General features: G+C 36.7%; 1 protein-coding gene across 1 annotated transcript; it reads left to right on the forward strand.

Moving 5' to 3' along the window:
* Nucleotides 1-8799: 8799 nt before the first annotated feature.
* Nucleotides 8800-18075, forward strand: LOC137136196 (leucine-rich repeat-containing protein 43-like). The gene is made up of 12 exons (XM_067521338.1): nucleotides 8800-9016; nucleotides 9130-9342; nucleotides 10475-10585; nucleotides 10878-11017; nucleotides 12204-12442; nucleotides 12517-12710; nucleotides 14566-14815; nucleotides 15229-15368; nucleotides 15451-15531; nucleotides 16326-16544; nucleotides 16765-16867; nucleotides 17064-18075. Exons 1-12 carry the CDS (start codon nucleotides 8930-8932, stop codon nucleotides 17216-17218), a joined length of 1932 nt encoding a protein of 643 aa, XP_067377439.1. The 5' UTR covers nucleotides 8800-8929; the 3' UTR covers nucleotides 17219-18075.
* The last annotated feature ends 68 nt before the right edge of the window (nucleotides 18076-18143 follow it).

Raw genomic sequence — 18143 nt, forward strand, 5'->3', positions numbered from 1 at the left:
TGAAACATTTTTAGTATAAATAAACTTGAAATCGAATCCACTTGCTCTATATTCACTGGGGCTCCTAGTAGTGGACATCCTATATAGGTCATTTTTACTCTGAAAATCATCCAATTATAAATCCCAATTTTCTGTACTAAATGTTAGGTATTTTGCCACAAAATTTACATTTTGCTATTCAAAGCCTGAACCCGTTCGCTTCTTTCCATCACTGCAGGTGAATATCCATTTGAGCTGCTCTGAAGAAGTTGCACGTGTGCACAATAAAACTTACTAAGTGTTTCCGCGCAGTCTGCAGCTCCGTCTGAATGTCCTGGATAGTACTGTTCAAGGCCCGTTTTACTTTACTTGGTGTAGTTCTGCAGTCAGCTTGTGCAGCGAGTAGACACAGGATGAGGACTAAAAAAAAAGATACAAGAGCACATAGTAAAGATGGATTAGATCTGCATACACAGATACAGAGAACTGATCTGCAGTAACCACTAGAGTTGCAGTGTTGTGCAACACTTTCCGCGTTTCAGCACAAGTTTAACACTTGTGGGACCGGCTGGCTTAAAAATAGTCAGAACGGGACTTGGCCTCAGTTTAAGACTCTTACCAGCACGGAAATCCATCGTGGCTGTAGATTCAAGTCAGCAGCAGTCTCTCTGATGTGACACTTTCTGATCCATCTTCGAGGCATTCACTTTTATTAGGATCCCCAAGATAAGGATCAACACGTGAATATTTTCCCCTGCGTCTTTGTCAACTTTAGGATTCCTTTTTACTTTCTGGGGGCTTCCCTCTTAGGAACCTCTGGCTTAGAAAAACCTACACATCCTGTAACATTCATCCAAAACTCAGATTAAATCTTTAAAACTCAAATAGAGTTTAAAAAATCTAATTTTTCTACTCTGTTTATTACCCTTTAAAGGTTTAATCTTGTGTACTCAAGGAAAAGTGGTACACGTTCCAGAATTAGCCTATTGCTGCTGAATAAAAGGACATACTCTAAAATAAACCATCGAGCTTATTTTGCTTATACTGCTTATTTTACAGATTTTTTAAAAAGTCAAAAACTGACAGATCCTCTCAAGCTCTTACATTTGGTAGTGTCTGAACTACCTTCTTCATATTTCTCCACAGATGACCCTCCTGGGTCTAGACCTTTTAAGGACAGTCTGAGGCTTGTCACTATTGAAACTCCAGCATTGTCTTGGTTGTATGGTTCTGTCACCTTTATATACCATGGCACATCCAAATGCAAAACAGATCCAGGGAGAATGGTAACTGGACAAGGTTCTCAAATGATTCTTTAAAGGGCTTTAGGGTTCTAAAAATAACACGGCCAGTTGAAGAACCTTTATGTTCAGTAGATGGTTATTTAGCTACATTAAATGGCAGATCCTCTCAAACTCTGTTACATTAAATGGTGGGAGAAATCCTTTCAGTGATTGACATGAATGACATCTGGCACATATAAATTAGCTAAAGGAAGCCAGTTAGAATGTAAGACCCCAAGCTTTACTGATTTCAAAGATATTATGTTGTCTCTAGTGTTATAGCTGACATGGGTTATATAAAACACAAAATAAACACAAAACTATCTTATAATATTTAGTATGTAGTGTAAGAAACAGTCATATATACAGAGGTGGTAGGTAACTAATTGCGTTTGCTCCAGTACTGTACTCAAGTACAATTATGTGGTACTTTTAAGTATTTTAACGTTAGGCTACTTTATTACTACTCTATTACAAGTCAGTATCATCACCACTAATGACATATTTGAAGGGTGTCTTCAATGAAGACATGAAACAGGCATCACATTCCATGAACAATTTTTGCATAAAACCACAAACTTGAAAACAGTGCAATAATTTTGTTTCTTAAGACTCAGTATTGCATACATATTCAGTACATTGGATGCTTTTCCATATCATCATTTAACAGGTGCTTTTATCCAAAGCAAGTTAGGTGTAAGGCAAGAAAAAATCTAAGAGATTTTCTCTTAGAGAGTCTAAGAGAAAACTATCAGAAAAGTGTTTACATTTCATGATACGCAAGTGCAAGAAATAGCAGAGAGCAAGTTAAATTTTTTAAATAGAGTGCAGAGGAAGGTGAGGAAGAGTTTTGTTTTCAGCAGTTTTTTTAATCTTGGGAATGAATTTGCTGAGACTTTGGTAGTTTGTTCCACCATCGTGGAATCACTGAGATGAAGAGTTCTGCTTGGTGTCTTCTGTGTGGTGCTGGGACCACTAAACATCATGCATTGGCAGAGCGCAGCGGAAGGGCGGGATTGTAAACCTGAATGACGGAGCTGAGGTAAGCAGGAGCTGTTGAGTTGATCACCCTGTAGCTAAGAGACAGAGCCTGATGCGAGCAGCTACAGGAAGCCAGTGTATGTGTAAATGTATATGACCAGTGCCTGTACAATAAGATGGGTTGTATATTCCGTGAGGTAGGGTCTGATCTCGATACTGATACTGCATTTGCGCAGTATGTGTACAATTATTTACTAAGGCTTTGATTTTTTTAAAAGTCATTACAATGTTTTGCTTGTCCTTTTATGTTGTTCTGAGACAAAATTTTTATTTGCAGTACACAATGTTTTAAATCATGTTTCCTGTAAGGATCTTAATTTTTAAAGAAAACTAAATAAACTGTTCTTCAATATTATAGATACATTTATTTGTTTGTTTACAGCCTAATCTTTCATTTTTTCTCAACAGGCACTTTCCCTACCTAATTTATGCCGGCCCAGATCACCCCACTGCTTAAGAAGGCGCCTTTTGACCCCTCCCTAATTGAAAATTAGAGACTTGTCTCTCTTCTTCCATTTCTGGCCAAGGCCCTTAAACGAGCAATCTTCAATCAACTTTTAGATCTTCCTTCTCAAAACAACCTCCTTGCTGTCAACCAGGCCACAAAAACGTCACTCCTAATTGTTGTGGGAACCCTGCAGGCTGCAAAAGCTGTGGGTCAGTCTTCTGTCTTGATCCTATTTGATCTATCTGCAGCCTTTTACACGGTGAACCATCAGATCCTCCTGTCTGCATTCTCTTACTTGGCATCTCTGGCATGGCTTCGTTCTTACTTATCTGGACGAACGTTTAAGGCATCATGTCAGGAGCACATTTTTTAACTTTCACAGCTTCTCTACCTGTGTGCCACAGTGCTCAGTTTTTGATCCTCTTCTTTTTTCCATCACATCCACAACACACAGCTTATCCTGTCCTTTGCACCAGATAACTCCAGTGTCTCATCACAACTTTCTTCCTGTCTCTCTGACATCTCTGTTTAGATGAGAAAAATACATCTTCAACTCAATCTCTCCAATACAGAAATTTTAATCTTCCAAGATAGACCTTCAATACAACAAAACATCAGGATCACGTTTGGGTTAAAAATGTGGAGCATATCTAATTTTAATCAACAGCCTCCCTCCTAAAATTTAGAAAAAATGCTGAAAACAGAAATCTTCCTAAATTTGAAAAAAGATAGAAAATTCTCAAAATGCTCTACATCTGACTCTAACCGTAGCCCAGTCAGTATTCACAGCGAAGGAGCTTCTCTGCTCTTTCCTCCACACAGGTTAAAGTTTTCATTTAACTACATTGCTATAGACCTGTTTGTTCTAAACTTGCTGAGATGGTTGAGCCAATGGCATGGTTTTCCCTCAGTGCAAACAGTTACTGACTTTGACCAGACGATCACACTCTGCAATGAGCTCTGCTGGCTCCAAACATTCACAATTTCTGAGACCACTGTTCAAAGCTCTAGAAATTCCTTGATCAATTTCTCGCAATACAATGGAGTTCCTTGATGTTTATAGTTTGTATTTTGTCCTGGCATGAAGTGAGAATTGTAGGACTTTATATAAACAAGTGTGTTAGAGGCAACGTGGGTGATTTTACTACTGTTATTTGTTACTACTGTTTAAATTGTTATTTGAACAACAGGCCACTAGGTGACAACATTGTAACCTTGGTGGTGCCAGTCACCAGGGGCAGGCCAGGGCATTGTTGAATGCAAGAAGTAAAACAGTTCTTACAAACATATCAAACACAACTACAAGATAACTCAGTCCAAAACAGAAAGCTTCCACTGATCAGTGATTGTTACCACAAAGAACAAATTCAAACCAGGAATTTACAGCCGTATCATCTGATAAGCTTAGTCACTAAACTCTTTATGCGTTGTCATCTAGTTGGCTGTAGTGTGTGTGTGCACCTTCAACTATATGCATACACTTCAATTTACCACAGATAGACTACAACCAAGTTCTTGACACATTTCAATAAAAGATAAAATTAAAGAGGATGAGACTGACCACAATTTGAGTTGACACATTAAAGCAAAGTGTTGTACGTTTTTTAAATTTCAAAATTTTCCAAATTAGTTCTTACCTTGTTATTATGGGCTATTGGCCACAGATTAGATTAATAATAGTTTAAAAAGTGAATAGGGTTAAAGTAAAGAGGTGTAATAATTTGTAAATAAACAAAATAAATAATATATGTGCATTTTTTATAATCACAAAGAACACTGAATGAATCTTTCAAAATTCCTGATATGATCAAATGTTGGGCCCTGGACCCTAAATGTGGGATGCATATAAATGTCTGCAACTGCTAGTGAGTCGTCATATTTTAAACAGATGCTTCCACTGGTGTATTAAAGAAAAGACATCATAGCCAAATGCAGAAAGCCAGGTTAAATGTTACAGCTATTCTATCCAAGTATATAAAGGAAATATGTTTGCCTTGCATTTGGCTTGGAATTTTCTATAAAAATTACAATAAGCAAACTATAAAATATATATTGAGACATTTCTTTAATATTTCTTTGACATTTACAGTAAAGTAACACAATGAAATGTGTGGCAGCAGTTGTAAAAGATGTACGTTACGATGGTTACAGAACATGTTAGAATGTAGAAATACACATATTTCTGTGTGTAAATTTCTTTGATGTTTATACGTTTAATACTTTATACGTTTAATACGTTTGATGGGTTATACCACAAGTTCTTTTTACGTCACATTTAATAATTTTTTATGTAAAACAATCAGTATCCAGTCATAACTTAGCAGCAAAGGCTGAGAGAAATTTTGAAAGACATCAATTAATATAAAAATTATATAAGTAGAATAAATACTGGAAAAAATAAATAAATAAATTGACAATCTTAAGTAAATAAATAAATACATAAATAAATGTGGGGACCAATGGTGTTAGCTGCAGAGACTGTAAAGCCCCTTGATGAAAATATGGGATTTCTGAACTTGTACTACACTCCATGGATATTCGGGGAAGTGTATTTCTCAACCCATCGTCTGGTATTGCAAATTATTTTCAGGCCAATTTGTTTTTTTACATAATCATTTTTGTCATTTACATTGCATTCTTTGGCCGTGGCGTTTTGTCCAAAGTGTAGCAGAACCCCTTGGAACTGTTTATGAAATGTAGTAATGTTGCTGATCATGTCATTGACTGGTAATTTGCCGTTGATGGTGAGATTCTTGATGATTGCTGGCAGGATGTCAATGCAGTTGGAGATATTGACCATAAAGGCCAGAGCTTCTTCAGTATTGTTTTCTTTGGGAAATGTTATTCCCTCAAGAGAACTGCAGCCGTTGTTTTTGTAGTAGTGTGCTGGGTACGTTTGAAACATATATCTGACCTACAGAGAAAGTGAGAATCAAAATTAATACAAATCAAGAACAGATCGTTCAATAAAGCCCTTTGGAAGGGATACAAAACAAAATTCACACTCCAATTGAAATGTGTATCTCAAGCTAATTAGAGGCTTCAGGAGTGTGAATTAATCCAATCAAAGAGATATTTTTCTGAAATCCCTCTCTATGTACTATACTCATTCACTACCCCCTTTATCTCGTACACTAACAGTAGTGATTTTCTCATCTCAAAAACAGGGATCATTGCATTGTGAGATTGTTAGCAGAGAGTGTACAAACCATCTACACTACTTTATACATTCCATTGTGGACGTTTTGAGTGGATAACAATGTAGAGTGGATAGATTTAAAGACTAAAAATTTGAACACTACTACAAATAGAAGAACAATGTTGGACACAGCTCAAGTGTTAGCAGTATTGTATGAATAAAATTATTTTCCAGACGAGTGCTTCAGCTGCAGTGGAAGGAAAGCAATTTGGAAGGTCTTCTAAAAAACAAAAATATTTTGCAAATATTTTGACACCACTTACACAGTGAGTTTGTTTCAGATAAATCTGTTAAAATTACAATGTGCAACATTTTCACATATTTGTTGTAACAGAAATATGCTCTGCACGGTGAGTTGGAAGCCTCCTCTAAAACGCTGAACAGCATTGACAGCGGTGCAGAGCTATTTACTTCTAAAAATGTTTTGAATGCGGCTCGCTCCTTTGACCAGTCAGAGAAAAGCAACTCTTTCTGCTCGATTAGGAAGTTTTGAAATATTCATATACAATGTAATTTGATAACTATGACTATCTAAAGGCTTGTGTAGAGTGTGATACAGTGTCACAACAAAGCTGGACAGGCTACAGAGGATAATTCCAAGTCTCACATTAGTGCTGGTTTAAGTTGCACACTCTAAATTTAAGAGTAAGTGTTGTAAGTGATGAACCTGTTTTTTAACAAATGGGTTCAAAACATCCCTCCATCTACAGTGGGGAAGGAAGTTAATTTTGTTGTGCACTTTATTCATTGTTTCTTTTTTCTTTATTGCCTTTCCATTGGATACACATCATAATGACTTTTAGAAGCTAAATTAGAAGCAGTAAAAGCAGGGCTGAATGTTAAGATATGTTTACTTACATATTCCTTTTCTGCATGCCGTAGATTTTTCAAAGGTGCCTCAAACTTCTTCATGCATTCAGACAAATTATTAGCAGGTTCCGAGACCACAAAGGAGACGTGCATCATTACGACACAGGAAAGCAGGATATCTGGAAGAAGTTATGCATAAAAGAATTTTGATGCTCTCATTTGCACAGCAAGTCAAACGAAAGCTTCCTCATGTGTGAGCAGAATATTTAAGAGAGAATAAACTGTACTTTTTAATAAGCAATTTTAAGTAAATAAGTACAATTTTAATGTTCCAGTCATTCCTTAAATCTTATGTCGAACTCTCCTACAATCACAGCACAATTAGACTAAAATGAACATAAAGCAATGTGACATAGAAATGCTGAGAGTGACTTCTGCCACGTTCAAAATGTTCTTACATTTCAGAGAAAAAAAGATTGTTTTGGTATTCATTTGAAACAGCTTACCTTTGCCAAAGGACATGATGTCGGTTCAGTGTGTTTGTAGCTGAGTTAGTGCTCCTAAACTGGCACACACTCTGCTTATATAGTGAAACATGGGCTTTTTTTGTTGCATGCCACCAGTCAGTGGATGACGCCCTTTTGTGTCATTATCGTCCAAAGTAATCATGTTTAAAATGTTCTATTTTGCATTTGTAGGCCATTGTTCACCACATTGGTTTATTGTGGCAAGGCAGTACAAACTGGAACAGAGATATCTGAAACGTCTGATGTTTATCGGATGAATAAAAAAAGATCAGTTTTTACCACAGGCTGCTATGGAATTTCTAGAAATTATTGTTATGATCTGATCAAACCTTAACACAGTGTTAAAAGTTATAGCATTTATTTTTTGTTGTTTGTTTCTTTCCGAAGTCCATTGCTCTCCACTGTCCTCTTTCAAAAATTTCAAGGAATCCCCTGATACAAGTGGGAAATTAATTACTTCTAAAAGTTTATCTTGCTGAACCTACGTACTGACATGTAAAATGGAAAATTAAGCAGCTCCACATTATTGGTGCAACCTGGTCCAATCTAAATCTACAGTTATTCAATTGTTTTCCTTCTTGTTTCCATTGACGCCATGGATGATGTCTAAAGTGAGCTCAACGGAAGAAGAAAAATATTCTTAATTTGATAATGAATTTCCAAGTAATGTGCCCTCAGACAAATTTCACACTTTCTTCTAACTTTGCCTCTATACCTTTAATTTAAATAACGTACAAGCAGATGTCTGCTCTTAATATGTAAACAAATTTATGTAAACAACCTTGAAGTATTATATATAATAAAGTATTATATATATATATATATATATATATATATATATATATATATATATATATATATATATATATATATATATATATATATAATGTATTATATATATTAGATGAATGCATCGAGACAATTTAACGTCCTCTTTTATCAATTCCCTTTCTGAAATATTGTTCTTCCTGTGATCTGTTCACTTAACATTCACTCAACTGAAAATCCAATTTCAAAACGACTCTAACCTGTTTTAGTCGCAAAGTTTAAGAGATTAAATACAGACTTTCCTTTTTGAGGTTTTTAGTGAAAGGTTAATAATACAAACAAATATTAGATGGATTTCAATGTAATTTGTTATAATATTTGCCCCAAGATGAATTGTGATCATTTTGGTCGCTCCTTGATTTTCCATAGTGCCACCATCAGTTGCAGGTTTTCAGATGTCCAGTACTTAAATTCATGTCCAATACCTATAGGCCAAAACTCAAGCCCATGCTAAACTAACACGGTGAACAAGGTAAATGTATACTAAAGGGAAAACCAGTGAGGCTGTTGATGAATGCATTCAGCTTAAAGCATAAAAAAATAATAATTACTCCATTTTTATATTTTTCTTCAGAATACTTTGGATACATTTCTGGGTCATGGTGTTAGTTAAATAAATAAATAACCTACGTCCTGACTCCCAGCAGCCTGCCCCAGCTGTTGCCAGGCAACAGAGAAGCCATTTTTAAACAAACACAAGAGACCTTTTTACTGAAAGACTACTGGACATTTTTAAGACAAACTGACCACATATTTATTGTATACTGTAGCAACTGTAGCCGCTGTGATTCTTCTAACCAATCTACTGACGGGCATGAGCTCAAAAACTCTTTCTGTTGTGTTAGAGAAGCAGATTCGCCACCTGTGTCTGACTGACTTTCCCTGTGGAAATGGTAGCTGGGTGAGTTTTTTCAGATGTAAATTCGTTGGAAAATTCTCTAGAACTGTCTATTCAAAGTTTTGAAGTCCTCATTTTGCCTAACACTTCAATATACGCAATGATTTTGTTCAAAGAAAAAGACCAAAGATGGCGCAGACAGAGCAGAAACAGAGGAGATGGATACACTCCTGGATCTGCTGACCTGCACTCATTCCCCATGGTGGCATGAGGAATCATGGAGCCCTCAAGCTCCAGCCCTGAGACGGCTGGCTGTGCTTACACCTGACTGCCTGACCACTGACTTTATTTACAATTATTTTACCACCCTTCGAATTGTGAACAAGGATGTGAGTATGATGTTAGAATTTTCATATTTGATTTGAGTCTTTTGCTAGTGAGACCATATCTCTTCACAGGTTAATATTTAAATATTTATTTTATATGTGGAATATAATGTTAATATTTAATATTAAGTTCCCATATCATACCCTTTCTCAGCACCACAGCCTCCTTTAATCCCTGTACTTGAAGCCCTCTTCAGAATAAGGGAATGGTTGCCTGTTGCTTTGAAGGGGTCAATGATAAATAAACCTCCTCTTCATCATTCCATGTTATATGGTAACAACCGGGATAACTTGGAATGATGAAGAGGAGGATAACTGACACGGTAACAGCTGATAGCTAGAAAGCTATAGTTAAACAAGGGTAAAGCATGCTCTGAGTACCTAAACCTAAGAAAACATCCACCCATCTGATGTCTCCTATCCTGTTCAAGGTCAAAGGTATACTGGAGCCTATTTCAGCTGTCACTGGGTGAGAGGCGGGGTACACCCTGGACAGGTCGCCAGTCTATCTCATAGTGATAAAAGCATTAGATAAAACCATTCAAAGCTCACATGAAAAGGCCAGAGCCAGCATGTGGAACTGAACTGGCCTGGACCTTCTAGCTGTGAGCCAGCAGCATTAACTACTCCACCACTGTGCTGCCTGCTGAGAAAAACCTTTAACCTAAACAAACTAGAGAAAGTCACATCTTTCAGGACTGACACAGGTTTAGGTTTTTAGGTAATTTCTCCCACGTAAATTAAGCCTGGAGACTCAATGAGTAGAGCAGAGGGCTGGGATGCAATAGAGATGGAGTGATGGAATTTCATTTTAACATGGAAATGTGTTCGATGATGACAATAAAGCTTCTATCCTTCCAATTTTTTCAGCTGGCTTTTTGGAAATGTACCTTTGGCTTTAATTACCCAACACTGAAACTGTGAAGTTACTGTGTACTATTACCAAAAAGCACAATATATAATAATACATGATTGTATAATAATTCATTCATGAGGAAAACGTGACATTTTTACAGCATCTCCAAACCCATTAACCGCGCCAACATCTTCTGGGAGACTAAGGTTTCTCTCCGAAAAACCTAACAACTTACTTGTTTCAAGCAAACTGCAAAATTTATATTTAGTCTGTGTTCAGGTATCAGTCATTGACGATGGCCTGTTAAAGTTCTCAAAACTCAAGGAATTGGTGCTGAGTGTCAACAAAATCTCAGAAATCTCTGCAGAGAACCTTCCCAGCACTTTGAAGGTGAGTCAAAGTCCTGTATCAGTTTAATGCAAATGCACTCTAAAGCTTTTGAAATGCAATTCAATTTCACCAGTGTTTTATTGAAGCATGATTCACAGTTTGAAGAGCAGAAACTTGTCGGATTATTTTTTGTTATCTTTTTCATGGCATCAAAGTCCAGTCACTTGCACTGACATCACTGGTGGGGCTTTGTCAAATTGTGCAAAACATGAAAGTTTTTACTCATATATCAAAGCATAGCTGAACTTGTTATGTATAGATGATTAATAGAGTGCATGGGCTTCATTCAAAGGTTTTGGAGCTGCGTGCCAATTGGTTGTCTTCTTTAAGCAATCTCACCAACCATCCGCCTCCTCACCTTCAATACCTCGGCCTCGGCTCAAACTGCCTAGGTTCTCATCAAGATGTATCTCATCTTACAGGAAGTCACTGGTTAGTTTGTGCTCGTACAGGAACTTGGCAGCTTTTCAGAGAGGTAAACCAAAACCAGGTCAAACAATGACTCAAGTAGATGGTTATATTCTTCATTGTTTGTAAGGCAGGTCTGTGGGATCACATCTATCATTATGGTTCATTGTAGTTTTTCTTTTTTTGGTTTGTTTTGTTATTTAACAATGACAAATTTTACACATATGGCAGTGTGTTTGCTTTTCAGTGGCCCCATTCACTGAGGAAACACTGGCAGGTGACGACAAAGTGATGACAGCAGTGGGATGTTATGTAGGAAGTCTTTTGATCTCACCCCAAAGAATCACATCTACTGAATGTGGTTTTAGAGAGAAACAAATTCACACTACAAAATTACACCCCCTCTTTCTCTTTGCATTTGTGAACTAATCTCAGATTTAAGTACATGTCTCTATTAAAGCCAGAGCATACCTTTAGATCAGTAGTCACAAAATGTTGTCTTGTGAGTAACCAATTGATTAACACAAACTGAATTTCAGATGAAATTCAGTTTGCTTACCTAGAGAACAGATAAGAACAGATAGAACACAAACTCTGGATCAACTGTTTTTTAAATATTTCATGATGATACAGAAATGATTACAAAATGGAAAATATTTAAATCAATAAAAACTTAGTGGGAAATTTAGTGGGAGATGCCCCGTTGGACTGTTGGGTGCTACATTACCCAGTGAGTACCCCTGGTCTTGCAGAAAGGGGAGCGCATCAATAATTTCTTTTTTGTTGTTTTAAGACTTTCTTTTTTAAGTTTGAATTGTGCTCATGTACAGTATTTACATCATATTTTTACATACAGCTGTGTTGATTCACACAACTGACACAAAACAAATGGACAGAAGTGCTGCAAGTGTTTTGGATCTATTAACACATTTAAAAATAGTAATTATTGCCCTTCGTGACATCTTCAAATGTCCTTTTTTGCCCATGATTTTATATTGAATTGATATTTACATTGAAAAAAAAAGATTATGTCATTTTAAATAAATAATATTTCAATGATCATGTTAAGAAAGACCAAATTAGTAAATATATAATCTGTCAACCAACTACCCAATTAGATGAGATACCATGACTCAATTTACCCCATCTGTACTCACGAGCTCATGTTTCTGCTGTTGTCATTTTAATCAGTGACTCTCTTCGACTGCAGGCCACATCTCGTGTGTTTGGACCTCAGTGACTGTGAATTTCAGGAGCAGCAGACCCTTCTAAATGCCTTAAGCACGCTTCCCGGCCTCAAGACATTGGTGCTGGAGGGAAACCCTTTCACCCTTGCCTCCTCCTACCCGGGTGTTACTGTGGACAGTCTCCCACGGGTCTCTTACCTGGATGCCTCATGGATCTCCCCTGATGAAAGATGTCGTTTCAGGGGCTTGGCTGACATGAGAAGTAAATCTGTGGCCTGTTTAGTGTTTTATAAAGAGCACGTACACTTGATAATATCAGAATGGTCTTTTGTCCAGATCTGATGGTGGACCAGGCATCAGCCGTAGTGAGTGTGGGCAGGATGAGGGGACTGCCAGACCCACTGAGTGTGGATGAAAATTATCCTGACCTCCCCGTCGTCTCCTACAGCTATCTTATCACCTACGAGTTTCTTAGTCACCAAACGCCTGTCAGCCTGGTGATGTATCACACTCATTACAGGCACACTTTCTAGAACAACATGTGAAAAAGTTCACTTGTGTTTTGGCATAGCGTTTTATTTTTGCATTTTTGCATTCTACATCACAGTAGTTTTCAGTTTACTGTTGTAAATGACTAAAATGTTTAAGCATTTTTGAAAAACGATTTCCAACACGTATATTTAAAGTTATTATTTACGATAATTATTCATTTTCCAAAGGGAGACCAGGGTCAGTCCTCAATATTTACAAAGGTTCCTTTCAAATGTCAGTTGAAGCTAATATGTGGATTTAACAATCTGAAATTCACAAGTGGATGTATTCAGTTCTTCTGTTGCTCATAAAATCTGAATAATTTTGTTTTCAGTCACACTCTTTATTCCTATTTATGTATAATCTGTATACAGTAAGTCCTTTTTTTCAGAATTGGCTGTATAATTTCTAACTAAATTTGACAAAGGGCAGCAGCAGTGAGAAAATTTCTTGATGCAGAGAGGGGTGCAGTAGATTTCTGTTCCCTTGATATGAACCCCATCGAGCAGATCATCCCGGGGATGCCTCAGGCCGAGCCCCTTCATGAGAGGAACAATATTCCTTAGAGCCTACAGGAATTACCCCAGAGTCTCACCGAAGAGTGGGATGCTCGCGGACAGAATGCCACGACATCTTGATGCATTGATCCGTGTCAGGGATGGCCATAATGAATATTAGTGACTGACATTTGAAAGCCTAATATTGGACATTCTTATGCGTAAAATCGCCTCAAATATGTGTTTCCTGTTAAATTGACCAAGGTTGAAACACTGTAACAAAACCCTTAATCCTATTGTTCAGTACCCCAAATTTAGTTTAAGCCCGAATATACAGTTTGCAAAGGTTAATTGTGGTCCATTTTTTAACGTGATGTTTGGAAGAGATTGATCAATAACATTTTGAGAGAACATACAATTTATCTATCAAGAATAAATCATATTGTCACAATAATTTCATGAGAAGATTTAAAAAATATTTTATTCCAACTTTATGGGCAACATATATGTTGCATATGTATAAACATCCATCTTTGCTAAATAATTCCACGGGCACACCACAGCCAGTAAACAATGTCAGAGCAAACAAAGATGAATAAACTTCTGTAAAACTGCTTTTTTTCAAATTAACCAGTTTATTTGACTGCTGAAGTTTAAGATGAGTTTTAGGTGAACTTGACACACGGTGGAGTCTTTAAATTCTATCCCCCATCACTGCCACTGGAAACATGTTAAAAAAATATAGTCACAATGTACAAATAGACTTAAAAAAACTGTCTTTATCCCCAGGGAAAACACACAATTAAAACATATTTATGGCAGAAATCAGACAAAAGTATTAAAGAGTAGCTGTGTAGTGGCAGTTGTTTAGATGTTCAGATGGCTAAAAATTTCTGGCTTTCCAATTAAATTCTTTGACAGAGAATGTAAAGTCCACTCACAATGGGTTAAGTGATGCAAGGTACTGTATGCACTTACCTTGCTACAGATGTTACAATAAGTTACCTGCATACTCAAAAAGTAAAGTATTTACTCTTAGTTTGGTTAAGGGAAGAAATGATAGCTTTAAAATAAGGTTAAGCAGGTTGTGGCGATACAGTACTGTTGTCTGTAATAAGTCTTAGCATAGGGCACAAATACTGAGCTTCTGGGATGCTCATCCAGTGATCAGCAATTGACCTGAGTGCACATAGATGAAACAAAAAGGAATTACTAAAAAAATATTAATCAGGGGAAGTAAAAGGTAATAAAATATTTTTATCTGAAAAGAAAATTCAAAATGCAGAAACAGGCACAAACTAGCTACTGACTAAAATTACACTTGGTCTGGTGACAAGTGTATGATGCCATATGAAAGCCATTTTATGGCTTTCATATGGGAAACTGCAGAGAAAAAAACCCAATTGTTTTAAATAATCCCTTTTTTTGTTGTTCACAGAAGGTTGGCAGTGAACCTGAAGTTGATAAAGTAACCACAGCACATGTGACAGGAGACAGCCCTAGTGATGCTGACCTACAGTCAAACAACTGTGAAAGACAAACGTCCAAACCACACACACAAGACTTAGTGGTCGAGACTAAGGAAACCGGCCATAACATTGCTTGTGGTAATAATATGACCCCCATTCAACCCACACAGGTTTCAGACCAATAAACAAGTTGATAACTGCACAGAAACAGGTCTTTATATATGATAAACAGAAGATTATCACTGCATCACATTCAATTAAATTTCATAATGAAGTCTGGAACGCTTGTCACTGTGTTGTTTTAAGTTTTTTAAGTTTAGTCACCTGTATAACTGGGATTTCCTATGTTTTTCTGTAGAATTTACACAAATACCATGAAGGAAATGTACAGTCAGAGCAGCCAGTTGTACACACACTGTATGACTAGACTAACAATGGATACCAAGCATTTTTATGTGTAAAACACTTTCCTTAGCGTTCTTCTCAGTCAACTCTTTGTCTCTTACTTACCAAAAGCCTAAATAGTTTTTTCATTTTTGTGTTTTTGCCAGTCTCAAGACACAGTACACCAAAGCTGGCATGGTCAGAGAACATGGACTTTGCTGACACAAAAACATACATAGTTAGTGATCTTGGAGCTTTAAAGAAATTCCTCAGTCAAGGACTTTATCTTTGTTTAGAGGAGGAAAAGGTACAGAAAATTAAGTCTGAAGAGGTTAAATGTTTAAATACTAATGTGATGGGATTCATATTTTTGGTGTCTGACATTGTAGGTGCTCTCAAGGCCTGCAGCTTCTTACCCAGTCAAACCCAGTCAAAACGTAAAAGATATGAAAGGCAGGAAAACCAAAGAAGTAAGCATCTCATTCATTCCCAGTGAGTCACAAACTTGCATTAGTGGATGGTTGTCCAGGAGAATTAAAGATTAATGTATCTATCAGTCATAATTAGAAATCTGTGCTTGTTACTGTTTACCGCTGTTCCCAGGCAGTTTTAAGATTTGAACATAGTCACAAAAACCACTTTGGCTGTGCTTATCCTTATTATGCTTGGCAACACGTTAGAGTGTATTATTGCTGGTATTGCTGTCAAATACAGTAAACTACCATCAGGCTGACCAGTAATCTGAAGATTGTGAGTTATATCTCTAACGTCGGCACTATTTTATCTTTTGTGTTTTTTTAGGCTAAAAAGTAGTTTAAATCATTCAATTTTGGGGGAAATGGAAATTGGAAAAGTAGGATGTATTTTATTAGATAATTTTTTTATATGTATTTTGTTCTTTTCTTAAATCATTAAATTAACATGTATCTTATAGGATCCATCAAGACATTAACATTTGAAGGCACAAGTTAGACCAATTTGACTATGTTTACAGATTCCACCCATTTCAACACTCCAGTAATTTATGAACAATTTCTGAGTACTTGTATGAATCAGTAACATACAGCAATATCACACTCATAAGCGCTTTGATTTTAGTGTATTAGGTGACTCTCACGTCTTGCGTTATGTAGCAACCTAAATCCACTAAAGCCTTTTACCTCAGCCCTGATTGAATATTAAAAGTTTGTATAATATATAATACATAAAAATATGACTTCTATGCATATAAACATAACAATTAGATCTTTGGTATCTTCCTCAGTCTCCAATCAAATCTGGTTCCACCAAAGGCAAGTCAAAAGACACAAAGAAGAAATCCATACCTGCGCTGGTCCAGGATGCCCCGATCAGAAGACTCCTTGGGTCTGTCCATGTCCCCCTCCAAAGCCTGGTCAGAGGAACTCAAAAGGTTGAAATCCTCTGCGACCTTGGTGTGCTGCAAAAACACTCTCAGGCAGAAGCTACACAAACACTTGAAAAGGCAAGTTCACATGGCAGAGAGATGTTTGTAAAGGTGGGGTGCTGTTGAAATATGATATGATTACCATCTGGTCAATTCTACTGGAATTTGAAATGATCCCGAAGCGGATTATAAAAAGGAGCAGAGGCAAACGGTCCACTAAACACATGGTACACTAGACCGGATTATAAAGTTTGTCATGTAGGATTCTCCATGTGAGATGTTTGTCATTCATCTTCAGGATATGGGAAAAATAATCAAAGATGACAAAAAGGAGGACGACAAGGGATCAAAGTTGCCAGTAGGAAGTGGTACGGGACAGAAGAATAGAGCATCTTTAAAAGGTTAATGTGACAAATGTTTGGATAGTACAGTATAGACTTTTCACCTTTAGAACTGTATGCAGATATCATTTTTAAAATGTTGACATAAATTCTATAAAATATGTTGTATTCATTATGAAGCCTGAAAGTAAGAGGCACATTATGAAATTTGTGTACTTTCTCTCTTAACCTCATTGAAACCTGTTGTGCTCTGTAGGCAAAGTAAATGAAAAGGACTATGAAGTGGACACAGACAGCTCCGTGTCTGTCCAACTGGAACCAGTGACTGTGGAGTTCAGTGTTGGACTGATGAAATTGCAGTGTGCATCCGAGGCTCATTACAAACCTCCTACAACACAAAGCCTGTTTTAAAAACAAAGCATAATAGACCCTTAACTACTACCTGTACAATATTCAAGCCAAAATACATGCCTCTAAACATACTGCTGTTATTTATGCTACATAACAATTTGGTAAAAACTAAGAAATATTTTATATCCTTAACCTGAAGGTTAAATAGCATTTTAATTATGCACTTTGACCTTACATATGAGGTACAATTAAATGTATGAAAATAAAATACAGAAAGATAGCAAGGTGGCTAACTAGTGTAAAGGGTATTTTCCACATGGCTATCGTCTTATCTGTAAAATATAAGTAGCACAGTCCAACTTTAGTTTTTGAATTTTTTTGGGGGGGTGGGGGGGTGGTGTTACTACATTGTCTGTCCCGTTTTAAATTCAAATAAGTTTTTTTTTTTTTTTTACTTTTGTTGCATGGTACACGTACAAATTTATAATCTACACATTTCTCATTTTAACTCCACTCAAGGAAAGCAGTGCAATGAGTTATGCGTATGAGTACAATTTTTGTCTGCCAAATTTTCATTTAAAAGCAGCAACAGGATTGGCTTACATTACATGTTTACTCATTTGGAAGAGGCTTTTATTCAAATCAAGCAAAAAGAGCCAAGTCAAGGAGAAAACAGATAACCTATTGATTTAAAAAAACATCCAAGTGCATAGGAAGTTGCTGAAGAGTTACATCCTTGGTGTTTTAAATATTGAGAGAGGCGCTCCTGAGTGTTCAGTAGCTGTTCCACCATTGTGGGACCACTGAGCTGAGGAGCTCTCCTTGGGACCTTTTGCTGTGTGGGTTTGGGGCCACCAGGGGGACTGTAGACCTGAAGTAGGGAATTTAGGTAGTAAGGTACATATGCTTCAAGATCTTTCATGTCTTCATTTGTGATGTATTTCATAACATTGCTTTTTTTCTTAAAACAAAATTTAAAAAAATG

Source organism: Channa argus, chromosome 11 (genome assembly GCF_033026475.1).
Source record: "Channa argus isolate prfri chromosome 11, Channa argus male v1.0, whole genome shotgun sequence".
Taxonomy (NCBI): domain Eukaryota; kingdom Metazoa; phylum Chordata; class Actinopteri; order Anabantiformes; family Channidae; genus Channa; species Channa argus.